This window comes from Mobula birostris, chromosome 27 (assembly GCF_030028105.1).
Source record: "Mobula birostris isolate sMobBir1 chromosome 27, sMobBir1.hap1, whole genome shotgun sequence".
In the NCBI taxonomy this organism is placed as follows: domain Eukaryota; kingdom Metazoa; phylum Chordata; class Chondrichthyes; order Myliobatiformes; family Myliobatidae; genus Mobula; species Mobula birostris.
The window spans coordinates 20,743,654-20,766,897 of record NC_092396.1 but is presented as its reverse complement, the minus strand read 5'-3'; the positions used below and the strand labels follow the sequence as shown (position 1 = coordinate 20,766,897).

The window sequence follows — 23,244 nt, the reverse complement described above, 5'->3', positions numbered from 1 at the left end:
TGACTGTTGCAACATGAATAGCAATTAATGATTTTAAAAGGTAAAAAAAAGTTTATAAATATGCTTTTGTTTAATCGACAAAATACTGAATACAACGTTCCACGTGCACTTCTGCTCAGATGAATTAGATGGTTTCCCAGTCAGCAAAGCCAGACAGGCATCAGAACAACATTGTAGCATAGCCGTTCAGGTAATGCATTACAGTGCCAATGATCTGGGTTCAACTCCCTATGCTGCCTGTAAAGAGCTTGAAAGGAGATACCACCTTGTGTTTACATGCACATGGCATTCATTCTGAAAGTGCTCCCTTATTGGCTCCATGTGCTAACAGCTACAATGGTACTTTGCTCCACCAATTTGAGGCCATTACAGCGAAGGGCCACGGTGTAGTTACGTTTTTACAGATTATTCACAACACAGATTTTCAACCACTGCTTAAATGGTCTTTACCTGTTCAAATAGGTACATTGGCACTTTTGAATACTGCTGAAGGACATATTCAAAAACCAGCAGCAATCTGGCAAGTGTCAGTGGCACACATCGAAGCTGAGTCTCTGACTTTGATGCCACTTCAACAATCACTTGTGCGCACATCGTGAGCACCATGCGCCGGCCATTCTCTGAGAAGTTATGGAAAATTAGCAGCAGGAGTTGAAGATGTTCAACATTTAGGTCTTCGGAGTCAGTTGGTAATACTCCCTGGAATATATTCTGCTTTAGTGTCCCAATAAACCTGCAATGAGAAAGAGATAAGTATTTACTTTAAAGAATGCAATGAAATGTCACAGGATATAACATTTTTTCCCCCACTATGAATGGCAAGTATTCCAAAAATGCACAAAGAAAACAATAAGGCATTTAATCAATCCTGTCTAGGATTCTTCTGTCAATGGGCTATCAGTCATTTAAAGTCCAAATTCAATAATAATGACCATTTTACATCAAATAAATCAGCAATACAAACAATCCCATTTGCTTCAATTCCATATTCAACATAGAAAAGCAATAAAACAAAATACAGGACTAGACTGGCAACATCTTTTCAATTACTTTTAATTAAGAATCTCTTACCTTTCCCAGATTTTCATGCACTCTGGGACATCTGGATCACCCTGTGCCTTAGCTTTGTGCTGCCAGATTAGTAACAAGCGTGAAAGTACAGAGAGGCTCTGCGAATGGACGTATAAAGGCCACGGACCCTCTGAAAAAGGTGCAATCCCCAGCTGCTGCAGAAGTGTGTTCTGGGTAAAACAATACAGAATTACTATTGTGATGTTGAATGTGATTAGCACAACAGAATAATCCATAGCACAACACCACACCGGATTTTGGATCTGCATCATACTACATACATAGAATTTAGTACTTAAAAAATCTGCTCCCAAAAGCAGGTGTAGGAATTTAAGTTTACTGCTATTAGAGTGCAATATGAAACAACAATATATACATTTATGTGTATTTAATAATCACTGAAGAACATGGACTGTCCCCACCCTGCCCACTCATCTGAAATATACAGAAAAACATTGGGAGAAAAAATAATTGTGAGAATGATTGAAATATTAACAGATGCTACACCATGCTGTGAGATGGAATTGCTGGAATACTTCCCCCCGCCCCCCCCCCCCCACACACACACACACAAGTTGGAAAAAGAATAAAAAGTAAACTCAAATAATAAGCAAAAGAATTGTAATTATTGTTAAAAGGAAGAAAAAGAATAGCAATCAAATTGAGTGTAATCAAAAGATCACCACCATAAAACAGGCATCATGAAAAGGAAACAAAATCTGTTTCTCTCTTTATTAAAATATACAGCTACAAGACGTGCATTTCAGAATTCTGCTAATAAAGTTGATGAGATAATTTTCATTCAGGTCTAACACCAAAAATTAAGGATCTTTACAGTTTACACCAACGGCTGAAGATAAAAACCAGCTACAAAAAAAAAGAAACAATTACTTTGAGGACCGAAACAAACATCTTGTTAACAGAGACATCAGAAATATCTGTGGAAAGCTGCGGAGTTAAAGTACCAAGACCTTTCCAAAGTATTGTAATGTTTATTTGAAACTTTTAGCACACTAGCTTTGATTCCTCTGCCAAAGAGCATCCTTGGATTCTGGAGACAACTAAATAATTAATTTGAAGGAGCTACTTAATAGGATTGTAGATGTTAAAACACTGGCAGAATTACCAACAAATATAAAAAAGGTTGGCCACAGAACAAGAGAAATTACCAAGTAGTACAGACATTACATCAGGTTGGAGACTACCCAGAAGGAATATAAGGTGTTGCTCCTCCAACCTGAGTGTGGCTTCATCTTTACAGTAGAGGAGGCCATGGATAGATATATCAGAATGGGAATGGGATGTGGAATTAAAATGTGTGGCCACTGGGAGATCTTGCTTTCTCTGGCAGACAGAGCATAGGTGTTCAGCAAAACGATCTCCCAGTCTGCGTCGGGTCTCGCCAATATATAGAAGGCCTCATCGGGAGCACTGGATGCAGTATATCACCCTAGCCGACTCACAGGTGAAGTGTCGCCTCACCTGGAAGGACTGTCTGGGGCCCTGAATGGTGGTAAGGGAGGAAGTGTAAGGACACGTGTATCACTTGTTCCGCTTACAAGGATAAGTGCCAGGAGGGAGATTGGTGGGGAGGGATGGTGGGGGATGAATGGACAAGGGAGTCGTGTAGGAAGCGATCTCTGCTGTAAGCAGGGGGGGGGGGGGGGAGTGAAAGATGTGCTTAGTGGTGGGATCCCGTTGGAGGTGGCGGAAGTTACCGAGAATAATATGTTTGACCCGGAGGCTGGTGGGGTGGTAGCTGAGGACAAGGGGAACCCCATTACGAGTGGGGTGGCGGGAGGATGGAGTGAGAGCAGATGTGCATGAAATGGGGGAATGCGTTTGAGAGCAGAGTTGATGGTGGAGGAAGGGAAGCCCCTTCCTTTAAAAAAAAGGACATCTCCCTCGTCATGGAATGAAAAGCCTCATCCTGAGAGCAGATGCGGCGGAGACAGAGGAATTGCGAGAAGGGGATGGCATTTTTGCAAGAGATAGAGTGAGAAGAGGAATAGTGCAGATAGCTGTGAGAGTCAGTAGGCTTATAGTAGACATCAGTAGATAAGCTGTCTCCAGAGATAGAGACAGTAAGATCTAGAAGGGGGAGGGAGGTGTCAGAAATGGACCCGGTAAAGTTGAGGGCAGGGTGAAAGTTGGAGGCAAAGTCAATGAAGTCAACTAGCTCAGCATGCGTGCAGGAAGCAGCGCCAATGCAGTCTTCGATGTAGCGAAGGAAAAGTGGGGGACAGATACCAGAATAGATTATGAGAGAAAACTGGCAGGGAACATAAAAACGGACGGTAAAAGCTTTTATAGATATGTAAAAAGGAAAAGAATGGTAAAGACAAATGTAGATCCCCTGCAGACAGAAACAGGTGAATTGATTATGGGGAGCAAGGACATGGCAGACCAATTGAATAATTACTTTGGTTCTGTCTTCACTAAGGAAGACATAAATAATCTTCCAGAAATAGTAGGGGACAGAGGGTCCAGTGAGATGGAGGAACTGAGCGAAATACATGTTAGTAGGGAAGTGGTGTTAGGTAAATTGAAGGGATTGAAGGCAGATAAATCCCCAGGGCCAGATGGTCTGCATCCTAGAGTGCTTAAGGAAGTAGCCCAAGAAATAGTGGATGCATTAGTGATAATTTTTCAAAACTCGTTAGATTCTGGACTAGTTCCTGAGGATTGGAGGGTGGCTAATGTAACTCCACTTTTTAAAAAAGGAGGAAGAGAGAAACCTGGGAATTATAGACCGGTTAGCCTAACGTCGGTGGTGGGGAAACTGCTGGAGTCAGTTATCAAGGGTGTGATAACAGCACATTTGGAAAGCGGTGAAATGATCGGACAAAGTCAGCATGGATTTGTGAAAGGAAAATCATGTCTGACGAATCTCATAGAATTTTTTGAGGATGTAACTAGTAGAGTGGATAGGGGAGAACCAGTGGATGTGGTATATTTGGATTTTCAAAAGGCTTTTGACAAGGTCCCACACAGGAGATTAGTGTGCAAGCTTAAAGCACACGGTATTGGGGGTAAGGTATTGGTGTGGGTGGAGCATTGGTTAGCAGACAGGAAGCAAAGAGTGGGAATAAACGGGACCTTTTCAGAATGGCAGGCGGTGACTAGTGGGGTACCGCAAGGCTCAGTGCTGGGACACCAGTTGTTTACAATATATATTAATGACTTGGATGAGGGAATTAAATGCAGCATCTCCAAGTTTGCGGATGACACGAAGCTGGGTGGCAGTGTTAGCTGTGAGGAGGATGCTAAGAGGATGCAGGGTGACTTGGATAGGTTGGGTGAGTGGGCAAATTCATGGCAGATGCAATTTAATGTGGATAAATGTGAAGTTATCCACTTTGGTGGCAAAAATAGGAAAACAGATTATTATCTGAATGGTGGCCGATTAGGAAAAGGGGAGGTGCAACGAGACCTGGGTGTCATTATACACCAGTCATTGAAAGTGGGCATGCAGGTACAGCAGGGGGTGAAAAAGGCGAATGGTATGCTGGCATTTATAGCGAGAGGATTCGAGTACAGGAGCAGGGAGGTACTACTGCAGTTGTACAAGGCCTTGGTGAGACCACACCTGGAGTATTGTGTGCAGTTTTGGTCCCCTAATCTGAGGAAAGACATCCTTGCCATAGAGGGAGTACAAAGAAGGTTCACCAGATTGATTCCTGGGATGGCAGGACTTTCATATGATGAAAGACTGGATCGGCTAGGCTTATACTCGTTGGAATTTAGAAGATTGAGGGGGGATCTTATTGAAACGTATAAAATCCAAAAGGGATTGGGCAGTCTAGATGCAGGAAGATTGTTCCCGATGTTGGGGAAGTCTAGAACGAGGGGTCACAGTTTGAGGATAGAGGGGAAGCCTTTTAGGACCGAGATTAGGAAAAACTTCTTCACACAGAGAGTGGTGAATCTGTGGAATTCTCTGCCACAGGAAACAGTTGAGGCCAGTTCATTGGCTATATTTAAGAGGGAGTTAGATATGGCCCTTGTGGCTACGGGGGTCAGGGGGTATGGAGAGAAAGCTGGGGCGGGGTTCTGAGTTGGATGATCAGCCATGATCATAATAAATGGCGATGCAGGCTCAAAGGGCCGAATGGCCTACTCCTGCACCTATTTTCTATGTTTCTATGAATAGGTTTGGAACATAGATTGTTCCACAAAGCCAACAAAAAGGCAGGCATATCTAGGACCCATACGGGTGCTCATAGCTACACCTTTAGTCTGGAGGAAATGGGAGGAGCCAAACGAGAAATTATTAAGAGTAAGGACTAATTCCGCTAGACAGCGCAGAGTGGTGGTACAGGGGAACTGGTTAGGTCTGGAATCCAAAAAGAAGCGGAGAGCTTTGAGACCTTCCTAATGGGGGATGTAAGTATATAGGGACTGGACATCCATGGTGAAAATAAAGTGGTGGGGGCCAGGGAACTTAAAATTATCAAAAAGTTTAAGAGTGTAAGAAGTGTCACAAACAAAGGTAGGAAGGGATTGAACAAGGGGGGATAAAACCGTGTCGAAGTATGCAGAAACGAGTTCCATGGGGCAGGAGCAAGCTGAGACAATAGGTCTGCCAGGACAGGCAGGTTCGTGGATCTTTGGGTAGGAGGTAGAAATGGGAAGTGCGGGGTGTGGGAGCTATAAGGTTGGTAGCAGTGGATGGGAGATCCCCTGAGCAGATAAAGTTGGTGATGGTGTGGGAGACAATGGCCTGGTGCTCCTTAGTGGGGTCACGATCGAGGGGTAAATAAGGAGGTATCCGCGAGTTGTCGCTGTGCCTCGGCAAGGTAGAGGTCAGTACTCCAGACTACGACAGCACCCCCCTTATCGGCGGGTTTTATAGTAAGGTTAGGATTAGTGCGGAGGGAGCGGAGAGCAGAGCGTTCGGAAGGAGTAAGGTTGGAATGGGAACAAGGTGCGGAGAATTCGGGGCGGTTGATGTCCCGTCGGCAGTTAGCAATAAAGAGATTCAGAGCAGGCAGAAGACCAGAGCGGGGTGTCCATGAAAAGTAAGAGGGTTGAAGACGGGAGAAGGGGTCATCGGTGGGGGTGAAAGAGTCCTTCCTGAAGAAGTAGGCTCGAAGACGGAGTTAGTGGAAGAAGAGTTCCGCATCACACCATATGTTTGCATTCAAAGTAACATTTCACTACAGGAACAATCACAAGCCATGAAGGTACACATGTAAGAATATTGTCAATGTTAACAGAATTCAAGGACAGTCAGCAAAGCACTGTGCACTCACCTGCAGGATTGGTGATGGAAGGTCAGAGGTAACCATTGAATGGTTGAAGTGATACAATGCCACTGCAAAATCCTCATCTGATGATCCTATGCACAAAAAAAAGTATAAGCAGAAAGAGAAATAAAAACGATACCACAACACAATCAGAATTAATCCAGTCTATTTCTCTTCAATTACAAAGCTATGCCTCTAAGGAACATGAAATCAGTTGTTTTAAAATGTACTTTTTAAAAGTTATTTTTCAAAACAGTAGCCACAAGTGACAACATTTTAAGGAAACCTCTCATCATAAATTACGGGTTACATTAGTACTTCAACATACAGGTTGCAAGAAAAAGTATGTGAACTTTTTGCAATTATCTGGTTTCCTGCATTAATTACTCATAAAATGTGGTCCGATCTTCATTAAAGTCACAATACTAGTAACACACGAACAATTGCCTTTTCATGTCATTATTGAACACATTGTTTAATCATTCACAACCCAAGCTGGAAAAAGTATGTCAACCTTTGTATTTAATAACTGGTAGAACATCCTTTAGCTGCAATAACCTTCATCAAAAGTTTTCTATAGCTACTGATGAGACTTGCACAACAGTGAAGAGGGACTTTAAACCATTCCTCCGTACAAAATTCATCAATATTTCTGTGATACCTTGCATGAACAGCCCTCTTCAGATCATGCCACAGCATCTCAATTGAGTTAAAGTCTAGACTCTGACTTGATCATTCCAAAACACAAATTTTAAACCATTCTATTGTTGATTTACTCATGTTTCAGATCAGTTTTGTTGCATCATCCAACTTCAATTAAGCTTAAGGTGATGGACCGCTACCCTGACATTCTCTTGTAAAATATCTTGATACAATATTGAATTCATTGTTCCCTCAACAATTGCAAGCTGTCCAGGCCCTGAGGCAGCAAAGCAGCCCCAAACCATGATGTTCCTTCCACCATGCTTCACAGATGGGATGAGATTGTGGTGTTGGTGTGCAGTGTTCTTTTTCCTCCAAACATAGCGGTGTGCGTTTCTGCAAAATGTTCAACTTTTGTCTCACCTGTCCACAGAACATTGCCCCAGAAACGTTGTGGAACATCCAGACGGTATTTTGCAAACTTGAGATGTGCAGCACCATGTTTAATGAAGAGCAGTAGGTTTCCTGCGTGCTGTCCTTCCATGAACACCATTCCTGTTCAGTGTTTTTCTTATAGTGGACACATGAACAGAGACTTTAATAAGTTCTAGAGACTTCTGCAGGTCTTTTGCTGTTACCCTTGGGTTCTTTTTCACCTCCTTCAGCATTCATTAATTGGAACACCTGACTCTATAGAGCTTTTGCAGACGACATTATCCCAGAGGTTCACATACCTTTTTGAACCTAGACTGTGATTGTTTAAATGGTGTACTCAGTAGTGAAGTGAAGTAGTACAATTATTTGTGTTATTAGTTTAGGCAGATTGTATTTATCTATTATTTGACTTAGATGAAGATCAGACCACATTTTACAAGTCACTAATGCAAAAAAATAGGTAATTGCAAAGGGTTCACAAACTTTTTCTTGCAACTCTAACTGCAAACTCTTAACCTTTTTCAATACACACAAATCTTCCTGCCCATTCCAGCAAATTACTGGATGTTCACAAAAGTTTCTTTTACGGTAGATAGACATAAACCTGCAGGCAAAGACCAGATTAATCATTTTTCCTTCATTGAATTACAATACAGAGTCAGCAATTAAAACTTTCATTTGCTTCTTCCTATTTCAGAAGTAATGCAGTTCTTAGGGGCTGAAAGAAAAGGCTTGGGTTTAAGCAAAAATTATTTCTCCATAGTTAAGCTGTAGATTGTTAGTAGTCAACACCAAAGCAGCATCCTAACCCCTAACCTTTGGTTCCATCTTTGTCCACATCTTTGATGATGCTTGCTAGTGTCATCATATGTTGTTCAGTCAGAGACACACTCAGGTAATTCCGGATGAAGTTGTTCTTTGAGTTCAGCATTGAAGATGTAATGAAATTGAGGATGCTTGAAGCAAGGTTGAGAAACTGTAAAATAATGTTTATAAATACATTAAACATGCAGATTTCATTGGAAATCAGACAATGCCATTCTCTAGCAACAAGCAAACTACTGGAGGATCTCAGTGAGTCTAGTAGCATTTGCACGGTGAAAGGAATTTCAGGTCAAGATTGCGCTTTGGTTTATTCTTCACTCTAGATCAGGGGTTCCCAACCTGGATACCACAGACCTCTTGCTTAATGGTATTGGTCCATGGAATAAAAGAGGTTGGGAACCTTTGCTCTAGATTCTAGCATCTGTAATTTCATGCGTCTCCAGTGCCATTCTCTAGTACTATCCACAGTTCTATCTCTAATATCATTATAGACCTTGGTGAAAATCTAAGCCTAATGTTTAACTGTATAGGAGTAAACCTGATAGATCCTGAAGAAGTACCGAGTAAGTCAAGAGTTGAAATTAAATTTCAATAGTTGTGACAGCACGTAGATTACTCAGTTTCACAGACTAGGGAACCCCAAACGCAATCCAAAACTATTAATCTAATCAGGAAATGAAAAAGACAGTAACATGATTAAATATGGGAGATTCAGAACCAAAGCAAAAAATATTTTTATTTCCTGTTAAAAGTCGTACATTGTACCATTTTGCTAATGTATATTACTCACCAACTCAGGGTCTCTGCGACTCGCTAATATGTTGCCATTCTCTCCAGTAGTCTGTTTATTTGGACTCTTCAGCCGTGGGGAACTTTCAAGGGGAGGTGGTGGGGGTGGAGGGGGCGGTGCTGATTTTTCCTTACTGGGTGAGATGGTTTCTTCAAACCATTGGCCAAGAATTGGTTCACTGTCATCATCTATGAAATACAACACATATAAGCTGTTCATACCAGATAGTTCAAGTAACAGCAGCACAACTTAGATACAGCTTAATTATAAGTAACTACAAACGCAACAGCAAAATTAAAGTATAAAATGAAACCTTTAAATGAAACAAGCCCTTGTGGGTTAATTACTGGAGAATTCAGCTAGTTAGGCAGCATATATGGAGGGAAATGGACAGTTGACATTTTGGGCCAAAACTCTTCATCAGGACTGCAAAGAAGGGTGATAGACAGTCTAAAAGGGCGGGGATGAGGAGGGGTGGAGCAAGTGTTGACCAGTGACAGGTGAGGGAAAGATAGACAAATGGGGGAGGGAGAAGAGTGGGAATGATGCAAAATGTCAAAGGGCTAAAGAAGATGGAATCTCTCTCTCAGCCCTTGGTTTATCCGAATGGTCCTGTATCCCTGCCCTTATTAAAACCCACTTTGTATATTTTGTCCCCAAATATTTATCCACATTCAAAACTTTTAAGATTCAGCATCTAGTGCCTCTGCAGAATTACAAACATTCCAGCACATTAAAAAGCTCCCAATTCTTCTCTTTAACTTGATTCACTAAATGTCACCCACTTTTCAATTTACTGATCAAAGCAAATAATTCTCCAGCTACCTGTTGTTAGGCCACGCTTAAGCCACTCAGAATTTTGCACGTCTCCCTCAGATCTCTTTGTAGCTATTCTAATTAAAAAAGCATCAAATTTTCTGTATGTGGAACATGCACATAACTAAAGAGCACAAGCACGCTCACATTCAAAGGACACACGATGACTTGTGTGAATTCAAATTCTTACCCCGAAATTATTAGCCCATACCAAAACATCTAAAATAATGTCCAAGACAAGTATCATCTATCACTTGCTTCAGCTTGTGTTAATTCTTAGAACACAGTATAAATATTGAGGCTACCTTGACTACTATCTTCTTCAGTGCTGCTGAAATCATCTTCATAATAAGTGTTTGAATCAGTGGACGCGCTGACATCACTACTCACAGAGCCTTTGCGTTGGCGTTGAAGAACACAAGCCTAGAGATGGAAAATGAGAAAAGATTTATCACCACTTGTATAACCTGGTGAATCAAACAACAGCACACAGGTCACTACATGGAATTCCTAGTAAGCAACTTTGGTGCACAAATAAATAATAAATAGGGGCAGTAGTTATCATTCTAATGAGCAGCGATAAAATCTCTGCCTCAAAGTCACAAAAACAAAGGAGCTGGTCGTGGACTACAGGAGGAACAAGACCAGCTCACCCCTATTGACATCAGTGGATCTGGGGTTGAGAGGGTGAACAGCTTGAAGTTCCTTGATATACACACTTCATCTGTACATACTGGCTGTATAGCGAAAAGAGCACAACAGCACCTCTTTCAGCTTAGATGGTTGAAGATATCATTCCCCAAGAGAATGAAGCAGTTCAGAAAAGTTAGTGACTGGATAGATAAAGAAAATTCAGTAAATATTAACTTAAATAAGCTTCAAGAAAGATTTAAGATTGTTTAATGCCATTTCCAGTACACAAGTGTAAAAGAGAATGAAATAAGTGTTTCTCCGGATCCAATGCAGCACAAAAAAAACACGCACATAAAAATAAAGAACACAATAATTTTAAAAAAACAATAAATATGAATACAGAGATTGATTGTACGTCCATAAAGTGACACCAGGCATAGGAATGTCTTGCAAATGGTGACTCTGAAAGAAAATGATTAAGTGATGGGGTAGGTTAGTTGGTAGAGGTGCTGATCAGCCTTACAACTTGGGGAATGTAACTGTGTACGAGTCTGGTGATCCTGTCATGGATGCTTTGTATCCTCCTCCTCTTATGGGAATGGGATCAACAGTATATGAGCAGGGTGGGTGGAACTGTTATGATGTTACTGGCCTTTATCTGACACCTTTCTGTATACATGTCATTGATGGTGTGTAGGCTGTTGCCAGTGACGTGGTAATGAAAAGTCTGCTGAGAAACAGTCAGCCACTGAAGATGCAAGAGGAGAAAGTTGATCCTTAAACAGAAACAAGAGATAAAGAGAGTAACCAGAAAATGTTTACTCAGGTGGGTCCATTTTGTTTCCTGAGTATGCACTGATTAGGTTTAAGGAACAGGGCAACACACACACACAGAATGCTGGAGGAACTCAGCAGGTCAGGCAGCATTTACAGAAAAGAGTAAACAGTCAATGTTTTGGGCTAAGACCCTTCTTCAGGACTGGAAAGGAAGGGGAGAAGCCAGGATAGGAAGGTGGGGGGGAGGAAGAAGTACAAGGTGGTAGGTGATCAGTGAAACCAGGAAGGAGGGAGGAGGTGAAGTAAAGAGCTGGGAAGTTGACTGGTGAAAGAGATAAAGGGCTGGAGAAGGAGGAATTTGATAGAAGTGGACAGAGGACCATGGAAGAAAGGGAAGGGGAAGGAGCACCGGGAAAGGGTGATGGGCAGGTAAGGAAATAAGGTGACGGGGGAAACAGGAATGGGGAGTGGTTAAGGGGAGGGGAAATTACCAGAAGTTCAAGAGATCAGTGTTCATGCCATTAGGTTGGAGGCTGCCCAGAGGGAATATAAAATGCTGCTTATCCAAACTGAGTGCAACTTCATCATGACAATAGAGGAGGCCATGGACTGACATGTCAGAATGAGAAGGGGAAATAAAATTGAAAAGGGTGGTCACCAGTAGATCCCACTTTTATGGTGGACGGAGCAAAGGTGCCCGGCAAAGCGGTCTCCCGATCTACACCAGGTCTCACCGATATACGAGAAGCCACTTCAGGAGCACCAGACACAGTAGGTGACCCCAACAGAATAGAAGATGAAATGTCAGCTCACCTAGGACTGTTTGGGTTCCTAAATAGTGAGGGAGGTGGTGTAGGTGTTTGTTTCACTTGCAAGGATAAGTGCCAGGAATGAGATCAGTGGGGAGGGACAAATAGACAAGGGAGTTGCATAGGACGAGATCCCTGCAGAAAGCAGAAAGTGGGGATAGGGAAAGATGTACTTGGTAATGGGATCCTGTTTGAGATGGCAAAAGATACAGAGAATTATATGCTGGATGCAGAAGCTAGTGGATCATAGGTGAGAACAAGAGGAACTCTATCCTTAGTATGGCAGTGGGAGGATGGGGTGAGGGCAGGTGTGCCCGAAATGAAAGAGATGTAGGTGAGCGCAGCGTTGATAGTGGAGGAAGGCAAGATCTTTGAAGGAGGAAGACACCTCAGTTGTGCTGGAATGAAAAGCCTCATCCTGAGAGCAGATGCGGCAGAGATAAAGAAACAGAGAAGGGGATGGCATTTTTACAAGTGACAGGGTGGGAAGAGGTAGTCCAGATAGTTGTGAGAGTCACTGGGTTTATAAAAGATATCAGTAGATAGACTGTCTCCAGAGATTGTTATTTCTGTTTTTGCACTATTTTTAAATATATATATATATATATATATACACACATACATACACACACACATACACACACTCTTACTGTATTTGATTTACTTGGTTATTTATTTATTTTTTCTCTCTATCTTATCATGTATTGCATGAACTGCTACTGCTAAGTTAACAAATTCCGTGACACGTGCCGGTGAAGATAAACCTGATTCTGATGCTGGAGGCAAAGTTGATGAAATTGACAAACTCAGCATGGGTGCAGGAAGCAGCATCAATGCAGTCATCGGTGTAGTTTAGGAAGAGTTGAAGAGCGATGCCGGTGTAGGATGGAACAATGACTGTTCCAAGTCGCTGATGAAAAGGCAGGCGTAGCTGGGACCCATATAGGTGCCCATGGTTTGCATCCTAGATAAACTGTCTCCAGAGATGGAGCCAGAGATCGAGTCAATAGATAGACTGTCTCCAGATATGCAGACAGAGAGATCGAGTCAGTATATGTACTGTTTCCAGATTTGGAGACAGAGAGAGATCCAGTCAGTAGGTAGACTGTTTCCAGAGATTGAGTCAGAGAGATTAAGTAGGGTTCCAGAATCTGTTAAAAGCACAAAAATAGGTGAGTTCACTAAAATCAAAAGCATTACCAATACATCGAAAATGTCATCCTGTGGAAAGGAAAATAAGAAAAGAAATATAATTAAAGAATGTGAGTAAGGAGTAACATCCAAGGACTCAAAGACAACTTTTATAATATAATTTTAAAAAGGAGAAATGGGACTGTTTAAAAAAACCCAGAAAAACCAATCTATTCAGATTGTGAAATCTCCTGAGGAATGAAGTGGGTGATGATAGTTGCATATAAACTCTGCATTAACTCAATTTCAATCACTCAGCCATGTCATTGTGAGATGACTGACTGAGGGTTTACTTAATGGTCTCTTCTCTGACTGGTTATATTGTTCTCAGTATGTACAGCCCTTTTTAAAAAAAATGAAGAAGCCTATACAGGAACGGCACAGTAACAATGATCAATCAGGAGTCAGAGTAGCAAGTACAGTTTTTTGTTGTTCCAATAAATAAAGAACACTGAACTCACAGACGGGATCCAACGTTGATTCACCAATAAGATCACAACTTTTAAACTATTGTTATACTGTATTTGAGATAAATATTTCTACTGAAGAAGAAAATAGTGGCAGAAGTTTTTTTTTTAAAAGAGAACTTAGAAGATCTGAGTATTTAAAGTGAACACGAAAACAGCTGTTTTTCAGGATCATCGTTAACACAGAAAAAGACTTAGGTGAAACATTTTATTCAAATGCTACTCTCACAGTGAAGGAATATACAAATAAACATTTTAAAAACACGTTGGTAAGAGATGAATCTAATGCCTCAAAGACGGGGAGAAAAACAAAATTTGAAACCCTGACACATTTACCATCACAAATTATGGGAATATAGTTTACTGTTATTTGGTGATCAAAAGAGAAAGAAATATTTAGACAAAGGCCAACTTCACAGAACAACTCAATTTTGTGGAAACACTAAGAAAGAAATTACTGGTAACTGTTAGCTGTAAACTGTTGGCTTGGTTATTCTAGCTTATTTCTGCTTGTGGTCTTAGAATGAACAAGGCAAAACCTTTTGGCAGTTGAAAACCAAACAGCGCTCTTAAAACAAAGACATACCACTGCTACTTTGCTCCTAAACACTGGGCTTTGAATTATACAGAGGTGAACACAGGCTGAAGCCCAACTTAAAGCTTCATTCATATGCAGAAAAGTATCCTACCAGTCTTGGCCAAAATACATTAGGTTCCAGTTAATTCAGCCATCGGTTAATTGAGGAAACTGCTTATTTGGGACAACTCTTATAGAACAAATACGAATCAAAATACCTGGGACTCCCTTTGTTTATTTGGGACACTGCCACTTAATTGGGACAGGAGACTGTTGCCGAATAGTTTCTAACTAGCGTCAGAAGCATGCAATTACATAGCTGTTAGTTACTACAACACGCTTAGAGCAAACAGTTATGATATAGCATCAGTTCCATGTTTGTGCTCAGCTCATAGTTAGTGAAAGAAATAAGCAGCAAGACAATTCAGAACTGTTTTGTTCACTGCGGCTTTAAGCATTCAGGACTGGAAATGACGAAAAAGGCTGGGAGTGAAAATTACACGATTTCACTACTTCAGAAAGTTAGAAACTACAAAGAAGTTAAAGGTATCAACAATCACCTTGAATGTTACAATAAAAATGAAGATTTGAAGGATGCAATTGTTGAAAGCATTTATGAAGGCAGTCCACACCTGCACTAGGTGTCTGTACAGATTTTGATTATTTACAGTAAATTCAAAGAACTCGGCAGCGTTCTCTGGATGAATTCCTCTGTCAATAACTACTAGGAACTAATACAGTTTTGTAGTACTGTATTAGTGATGCTCTAATTTGTTCTGTATTTCATTTAAATACATAATTAGTTACTCATTTAAATGGTAGTTTGTCTTTTTTCTTAAAAATACGTTTTCAACTATTTCCATGAAACTTCAGCGAATTGGGGCAGCCTCTTAATTGGACCAAAAAGTACCGGTCCTGATGTATCTCAACTAACCGGAATCCATTGTACATTAAAAATTTTAATCCTGATTACCATGATTGGTGTTAAATGCTATTCTGCCCAGCACAGAAACTGGGTAATATGACCTTACAACTGTTTCGGTATTAGTAAACATTGCTTTAATACCAGTGCACATTAGTGTGAACAAATATAAATCACGGATCATATTTGTTTCGCTTGAATCATTGACCTCACAAGAATTACAGAATGGTTGAGACCTTAGAATTAGGAAACTAGATAAATATTGGAAACCAAGAGAGTGTCTACGGGGAGGAAGGTGATAATATTTGTTCTAACATGATCTTGAGACTTAGGGCAGGAGCACATCAGCAAGGTTGCATTTGAACTGACTCAGCCAAGGATCAGCATAGACATCACAATCATTTGAACATCATTGTGGACTGTTATATAAGAGGTTACCTTTCTGTAAGATGTTGACAAAAGTGTGAAAAGCAAGTTTGTGAGGGGAACAGATTCAATTAATCTCTGTACACGCTGAATGGAGGAGCTCTGTGCCATGATATTAAGCTCTGCAGGTGGACCATCGCTTCTCCAGCCCTGTTAAAACCAAAGGTAATCCGTTATTAAAAACTGACCCATAATAATAACTTGAATAACACATAATTAACCATATAACAAATCACCGAGCTTTTTTATATGTGCATACCACTGGGGTTTAGTGTGGTACAAATTTTGAGTAAATGTAAACACACAATTTAGGCTAACATTTAGTTTGTTCAACATCAGCAGTGCAATCTTTGGATGAGACCCTAAACCAGGGGTGGCCAACCTTTTACATTCCATGTGTCAATTTCTTCACTCACGAGTTCAGATGTGCCATACAACTTTTGTAACCCCATTCAATTCTTGTAAAAATATGTTAATATAAAACTTGTGCGTGGAAAAAAAAATCGCATCTGAACTCGTGTGTGAAAAAATTGACGCATGGAATGTAAAAGGTTGGCCACCCCTGCCTTAAACCATTGTCCCAACTGCCCTCTATGGTAAATCTAAATGATCCAGAAGATATAGGAGCAGAAGTAGGCCATTCGGCCCATCAAGTCTGCTCCATCATTCAATCATGGGTTGATCCAGTTCTTCCAGTCATCCCCACTCCCCTGCCTTCATCCCAAACCCTTTGATGCACTGGTTAATCAAGAACCTATCTATCTCTGCCTTAAACACACTCAATGACTTGGCCTCCACAGCCACTCGTGGCAACAAATCCCACAGATTTACCAGCCTCTGACTAAAATAATTTCTCCGCATCTCAGTTCCAAATGGATGTCCTTCAATCCTGAAGTCGTGCCTTCTTGTCCTAGAATCCCCTACCACGGGAAATAACTTTGCCTTATCTAATCTGTTCAGACCTTTAACATTCGCCTTCTTCAGAACCGACTCAACCTGGAGGTTAAACTTTAGGGTATCTTGCACAAGGACTCCCAAGTCCCTTTGCATCTCTGCATTTTGAATTCTCTCCCCATCTAAATAATAGTCTGCCCATTTATTTCTTCCACCAAAGTGCATGACCATACACTTTCCAATATTGTATTTCATTTGCTACTTACTTGCCCATTCTAAGTCTCTCTTTTTTTGGATATTTGAAGTGACAACAGGAAAGTTCAATCCAATGTCTTGAACCAAAATTTATCCGATAAACAAACACACTGAAATGTTATTAGAATATTATCTGTGACCTTTGATGGATTAGGATACACAAAGTGTTATTTTCCTTGTAGTTTAAATGTCATTATGCTTGCTTACGTTTGTATAATTTGCCTGTTCGTCTGCAAATGTTCAGTAGATTTTCAGTATAACTGGTTCTGTATTTTTTGTAGTTTCTTTGTATGCCTGTGTCATGGCAGCACAAGTAAATCGCAACCTGTCCTTGTTGCCTCAGAATCAGAATCCAGGTTTATTATCACTGGCATGTGTACTGAAGAATTCCCTTCTCTATCCAGTTTCAGCCAGTTTTCAGTATAAAGCTCCACCCTGAGGCCAGGTTCTTTGTTCCTTCTTTGTTCTCTTTTTCCTTCTTACAATAGAGTGAGTTAGTTACCTGTTGCTGGGTTTTTCTGTTATTCCTTAATTATGAACATCAAATGAAACAGAAGTAACCATAAAATTTGTGCCTTATTCCTGACTTCTACAGAACCTTCTGGATAACACCACTGGCTCCAATATTACCAATACCACAATAGAGACTATGATTCAAAAGTAGCATTTTGAAATATGCCAATGATCCAAGGAAAATATTCCAAATTCAAATCTTTCTTTTCTAGTTCCATTTAGCATTTTTTTTGGCACACACAATCCATCACGCTTCACTTTTTTAAAAAATGCACATTCCTCTGAAGAATCCAAATCCCAAAACCTGTCTGGGTTTTTCTTATGTGCCTATTTACTAAATTGACTCTGTATACTAAACTCGGGAGTTTACCTGGTAAAGGGCCTCTACTTGTAGATCCTGAAAAAGTGATGTCAACAGTTTGATAGCATGATTTGCAAGAACCACAGACAGAATGCCAAATCCTTGGTGTCTGAAAGAAAGAATATCAAAGTAATATCAACCATTTTTACTGAACACCAGTGAGCAGCCACTTAAATACCAGGTAAATCAGCTAGACACAACACACAAAGTGCAGTAAAAGCTCTTTTAGTTGCTACATTTTGCAATCATTTCCTCTCAGGAGCCACTGTGAGTTCACAAGGTGGGGCTCTGCATCATCTCTCTCAGTCCCACTTTGTAACTAGCAGGTAGAAGCCTTATGATCAGATCCTCTCTGGATATTAATTCTACTTCATAAACCCCAAAGCAACGGAAAAATTAATACAAAAGACAAGAAAGTCTGCAGATGCTGGAAATCTAAAGCAACATACACAAAATGCTGGAGGAACTAAGGAGCATCAATGAAAATGGATTGATAGCCTTCATTTCGGGCCAAGACACATATTTAGGACTGAATGAATAAGCATACCAGTGCCTCTTTGCTGTTTAGTTCCAGAAATAAATACAAACTTGTATGAACTACTGGGAATCTGAGATAAAAACAAAAAGCTCTTCATTCAGCAACTGAAATATAAATTAGTAAATATAATCTTTGTTGATGAACCAATGCTTTGAATTTTCAGAATTTACTGTCTCTATTTGGAAATGAGAAAAATATAACTCCAAAATGAATACCAAATTATTGTTCTGACTGAATACAAGACTGTAGGAGATTATTGCACAATCCAACCAATTTCAAGAAATTCTAAAACATTATTTACAGATTCTTCACTGACCCTTTAACTGGGGCTAATTTGGGAGACCCAGCTCCTTCTTTCGCACGTGCGGCAATATCACGGACTCGAAGAGCAGCCAGTGGATCTTTCTCTTTTCCCTTGTCAGCCAGTGCTGAAGGACTGAGATTCAGGATCAAGTAGAGGCTATTCAGAAGGCACCAAGCTCCCAGTAATTGAAAGTTTTGATAATGCTGGAGAGAAAGCGCAAAAGAAAATTATGTGGCATTAGTTGAAATATTTTCAACATTTTGCTTTCAAAAAAATCAAAATTAGATCTAAATATATGCTTTAATTATTTCAGGCAATGTTTATTTCATTAGTTTCATTCACATCTTTAAGCTACTCCATATCAAAGGACATCTTTCAGTAAAGATTAATTGTAAATAATGCTATGAAGTTTTTCCTATATATTGACAGTTACTATATAATATCCTTCCCATCCTATATGCCTCTCTCAGTAAAACAACCTAAACTTCAGTTTAACTAGAAACTAGTTAAAAAAAAAATCACAAGAATGAAGTGGTCTCCTCCACTGTAGTCATCTACACAGAGGCTAAAATTAATAACTTGATAGCCAACAAAATATCAAATAGACAGACGGGGGATGCTCTTCTTTGTCTCCTTGAACATTCTCATCATTAATCCTAGTGAAATCTGAGTGCAAAAGACAATGATGAAATGGGTACGGGTGTAGATTGCTATTCAGCAAGTCTTTTGAAGTTCCCAACCACACACTGTTACCGAGCCCACATCACTTCGATTCTGCATCCAACCTGTGACACTGAGCTTGCAATCAGGACCAACATGAGCAGTCATCAAAACGTTTATTTACTGACATAGAATTCATGGCTCCTTATATTATTTTGAAGTCAAAAATAAAGACAGGTATTCCAATCTCCAGCTTTTCTGCAATTAGATTTTCATGAACACATCTTATAAAATCCCTGCTGGGAAACATATTGCATAAACCTTACCTCTCCACCTGCACGTCGTGAGTTGTTAATAGCTTGGCCAATCATGTCATAAATTTCCAACTGCAATAACAAATAGAACATTAATTTAGTAGCACACTCAAGCAGTCCATGAAATACCTTAAGTACAGCTATATTGTACCGCACAGTAGAATATGGAGAAAGCACAGGAAAATGGCAAGAAAATTGATAGCTTCAGTTTTAAGGCTCATAGCAAAATTGTAATATAACCACATAACCAGCAGTTGCGCTGTGATGTATATTAATTAACAAACTGAATGGTCCTGAACTAAATCAAGATGATCAAGATCTGAAACTGTCAGTTAGGGAAGTTCAGGGGGTGTCTTTAATCACACTTCTTTAATCCTTTTGACTTGCTCAGACCCAGTTAATAGTATAACTATGCAAAGTTAGTTTGCAGCAGTTTCAGTGTAGCTGATATAACACAGACAAAAGAACTGCCTTTAACTAATTGAACAGGACAGGCACACAAAAAAAATTTCTTTACATCTTCAAGAAACAAAAACTATAAAGTAACAATGCACTCAATGATTCAAGGATGCTCTAAAATTTCCTTAAGGGAGTGCCTTCTAAGAATCCATGGGAATCAGAACTCAAACATAATAGCCCTCATGATGACAGTCTCAACAGCAAACAATGTTCACCTCACAACATACCAACATGTCTGGCCCATCACTGTCTACTGTCCCAAGTGTCTATACTTCCCAAAATTACCTCAATCACCTTCCAACCCATAGAGGAGCAAAAGCAAGTCCTCCTTAACCACAGGCCCTGTCTCAGTCAATGAAGACTCAAATGCATACAAAATGCATATAATTAAGTATCCTCTGCATAATTGGAATTGCGTTGAACATATTCCAAGGTTGAGAACTATCCTTCCCAGCCACCCTCATGGTAACACATTCAATTTTTACCCAAGTAATACTCTCACCAAGAAACCAAAAACATTAAATTTGGAAAACCAAGGGAATAATAACTTTTTCAGATTTGTTTTTAGGAGACCGTTTAATGTCTTTTTCTCAGTTAGTGGATAAATATGATTTATCTAATGTACACCTTTTTAGATATTTACAAATTAGGAATTTTTTAACGTGGTTTGTTACCAAATTACCCTTCTGCTTATCCACCTAATATGACAGATGTTCTCTTTCAGTTTAAGCCATTTCAAAAAAGGTTGATAGCTATAATCTATAAATGGTTATTGAGTTTACAAATGATATCTAATGATAAAATTAATCGTAACTTCAAGAGTCATTTTCAGATGATCAATAGAGTAAAATTTTTCATTCGGTTAACAACTTATCTATTTGTGCCCGTCATTCCTCGATACAGTTCAAGGTAGTGCATTGGGCCCATATGTCAAAGGATAAACTAGCATGCATTTTCTCTAATATTTATCCTATTTGTGACAGATGTAATACTGAGCTGGCCACTTTAACTCATATGTATTGGTCTTGTATAAAGCTAGATAACTTTTGGAGAGTTGTTTTTAAAACACTATCAAAAGTTTTGGATATGAATTTACAACCTAATTTGCTTATGGCAATTTTTCGGATTATCCCATCGGAAGCAGGAAATATTCTTGTTTCCGCTCAACGTATGATAGCCTTTTCGACCTTACTGGCTAGGAGAGCCATTTTATTGAAGTAGAAAGATTCTAATCCACTCACAGTCTTTTATTGGCTCTCCTTCATTATGTCCTGTTTAAGTTTAGAGAAAATAAAATGTTGGATATTTGATACATCCTTTAAATTTGAGCAAATATGGCAACATTTTCATTTAATTTGATTTACTACTCTTTCAATCTTTTTCCCCCAAAGTTTTAGATTTGATCAGAAAGTCTTTTTCTTTCTTTTTTCATCGTATCCTCAAAATGGACTGCCCAGTCCCTTTGTTTTGTTTTTTTATATATAGTGTAGTGGGTTTTTTTTTCTTTTCATTTAAAACCCAATGTTTTCTTCCTTTCTCTTCATAAACTGGTAAGAGGAGAATTGTTATTTTCATTTTTTTTAAATTGTGTATTTTATACTAGTTTAACAATATCTATAATTTTGACAATGTCCATCTTAATCTTGGTTTATATTGTTACTGATATATATATTTGAACTAATTCTCTTGATTGTATTTATGCTTTTCTTAAATCAATAAAAAGATTAATAAAGAAAGAAAGTTAAAAACAAAGTTAAATTATTCCATTGTGTTATGCAACACATTAAAATATAGCTAGTCATAAAACACTTACACATTTCTGTACGATTGTGGCTGCGTCATTTTCATAGTCTTCATCTTTACTGGTCGACCCTGATCGAACTTGCAAGCTGCTGCCTACATGTAGAATAGCCATGCATGTTGCAACACTCACTCCTAGTGAAAGAGCAACCGGAAATTAGCTACTTTAAAACAATCAATTTTAATATCTGGTTTAGAATATGAGTTCAGAATGTAACATTATGAGCTTTCAAAACCAAAGCTTCAATTAAAAAATAATTTGTATTTAATGAGAAAAAGGAAAAACTTAGGAATGTTAACAATTTTTTCATTTTTAAAATCTTTTTATTGATACATAATCTTCTGCAGCTTTAAAATGCTACAAGATTTCAGCAAATTGATATATATGAGAAAAAAACTTATCAAAAAGAATATATGATAATGAAAAAGGAAAAAGAGAACCCCAACTACTAAAAGAAAAAATCCCCCAGTAACTACGAGAAAGAAAAAGAAAAAGAAAAAAAGAGAAAAAAAACATTAGCAACCAACTCCCAGAGAAATACGTCTTACAATCATCTATATATAAATATAAATAAAGAAGAAAAATCATCAACCACCAATTCACATTTATATAAAATAAGATTGGAAGGAAACCATATAAATTAATTCAAATTAAATGATAATATTTGGCAAAAGAGCCTCATCTTCTCTCAAAATCGAATCGAGGATCAAAAGTTCTACTAATTTTTCCCAAGCTAAGACATAACATTACTTGAGAAAACCATTGAATTAATGTAGGGACAGAGGTACCTTTCCATTTCAATAAAATAGCCCTTCTAGCCAACAATGTGACAAATGCAATTACATGTTGGTTTGAAGCTGAGATACCCTGAATATGATGCAAAACTATTCCAAATAAGACAGTCAATGTACTAAGGTTGTACATTGATACTTTTAAAAAGCATCAATAATGGCAAGAATTTTGAGGGAAGTACAGGAATAAATAATGAGCTAATTGACCATAATCTTTCAACAAACTTCTGACATGGGATGTGTATCAGAGAACTTAAGAATAACAAGTATTACAAGCTTGCCAGTTTAATCACAGTAATGGGAAAGCATTTAGAAATATTAATTGGATATTTTATTAATAGCCACCTGGAGGAAAATAAATTAAGGTAAGTCTGCATGACATCATGGCAACAATGATCTTGTCTGATCATTTTTTTTCATGACGCCAATGCAGTTGATGTGGTGGGGGGTTTCTTTGTGCAGCATAACAGGTTATCATCCAAGCCGAAGCTCACACCATGAAAAGGGCATTGTAAGCACGAACACGAAGTTGGCTAAGTAACAGAAAGGATCATGTTGGAATCCTGCTTTATTGCTGATTGGAAGATGAAGAAACATGGATTGGGGCCAGGGTCACGGGTTTTTTTTTGGTCTACATTACAAGTCTAAAGAACACAAGCCACAATACCCAGATTTGCAGATGACACAACCATTTGGTAAATTGCAGAGAACATTGATAAACTAC

General features: G+C 39.1%; 1 protein-coding gene across 9 annotated transcripts in view; it reads right to left on the bottom strand.

Annotated features, from left to right (window-relative positions):
- The window catches only part of ubr4 (ubiquitin protein ligase E3 component n-recognin 4), a 216,145-nt gene that overhangs the window by 168,801 nt on the left and 24,100 nt on the right, over positions 1-23,244 (bottom strand). For all 9 annotated transcript variants that reach the window (XM_072245454.1, XM_072245455.1, XM_072245456.1 and 6 more), the window contains exons 9-19: positions 21,742-21,863; positions 19,482-19,541; positions 18,508-18,698; positions 17,663-17,762; positions 15,643-15,780; positions 10,134-10,251; positions 9,013-9,200; positions 8,214-8,373; positions 6,327-6,412; positions 1,072-1,241; positions 451-733 (exon numbers count right to left, since the gene is read on the bottom strand). In XM_072245454.1, coding sequence (XP_072101555.1) covers positions 451-733; positions 1,072-1,241; positions 6,327-6,412; positions 8,214-8,373; positions 9,013-9,200; positions 10,134-10,251; positions 15,643-15,780; positions 17,663-17,762; positions 18,508-18,698; positions 19,482-19,541; positions 21,742-21,863 — 1,616 coding nt within the window. The remainder of the gene's footprint in view (positions 1-450; positions 734-1,071; positions 1,242-6,326; positions 6,413-8,213; positions 8,374-9,012; positions 9,201-10,133; positions 10,252-15,642; positions 15,781-17,662; positions 17,763-18,507; positions 18,699-19,481; positions 19,542-21,741; positions 21,864-23,244) is intronic.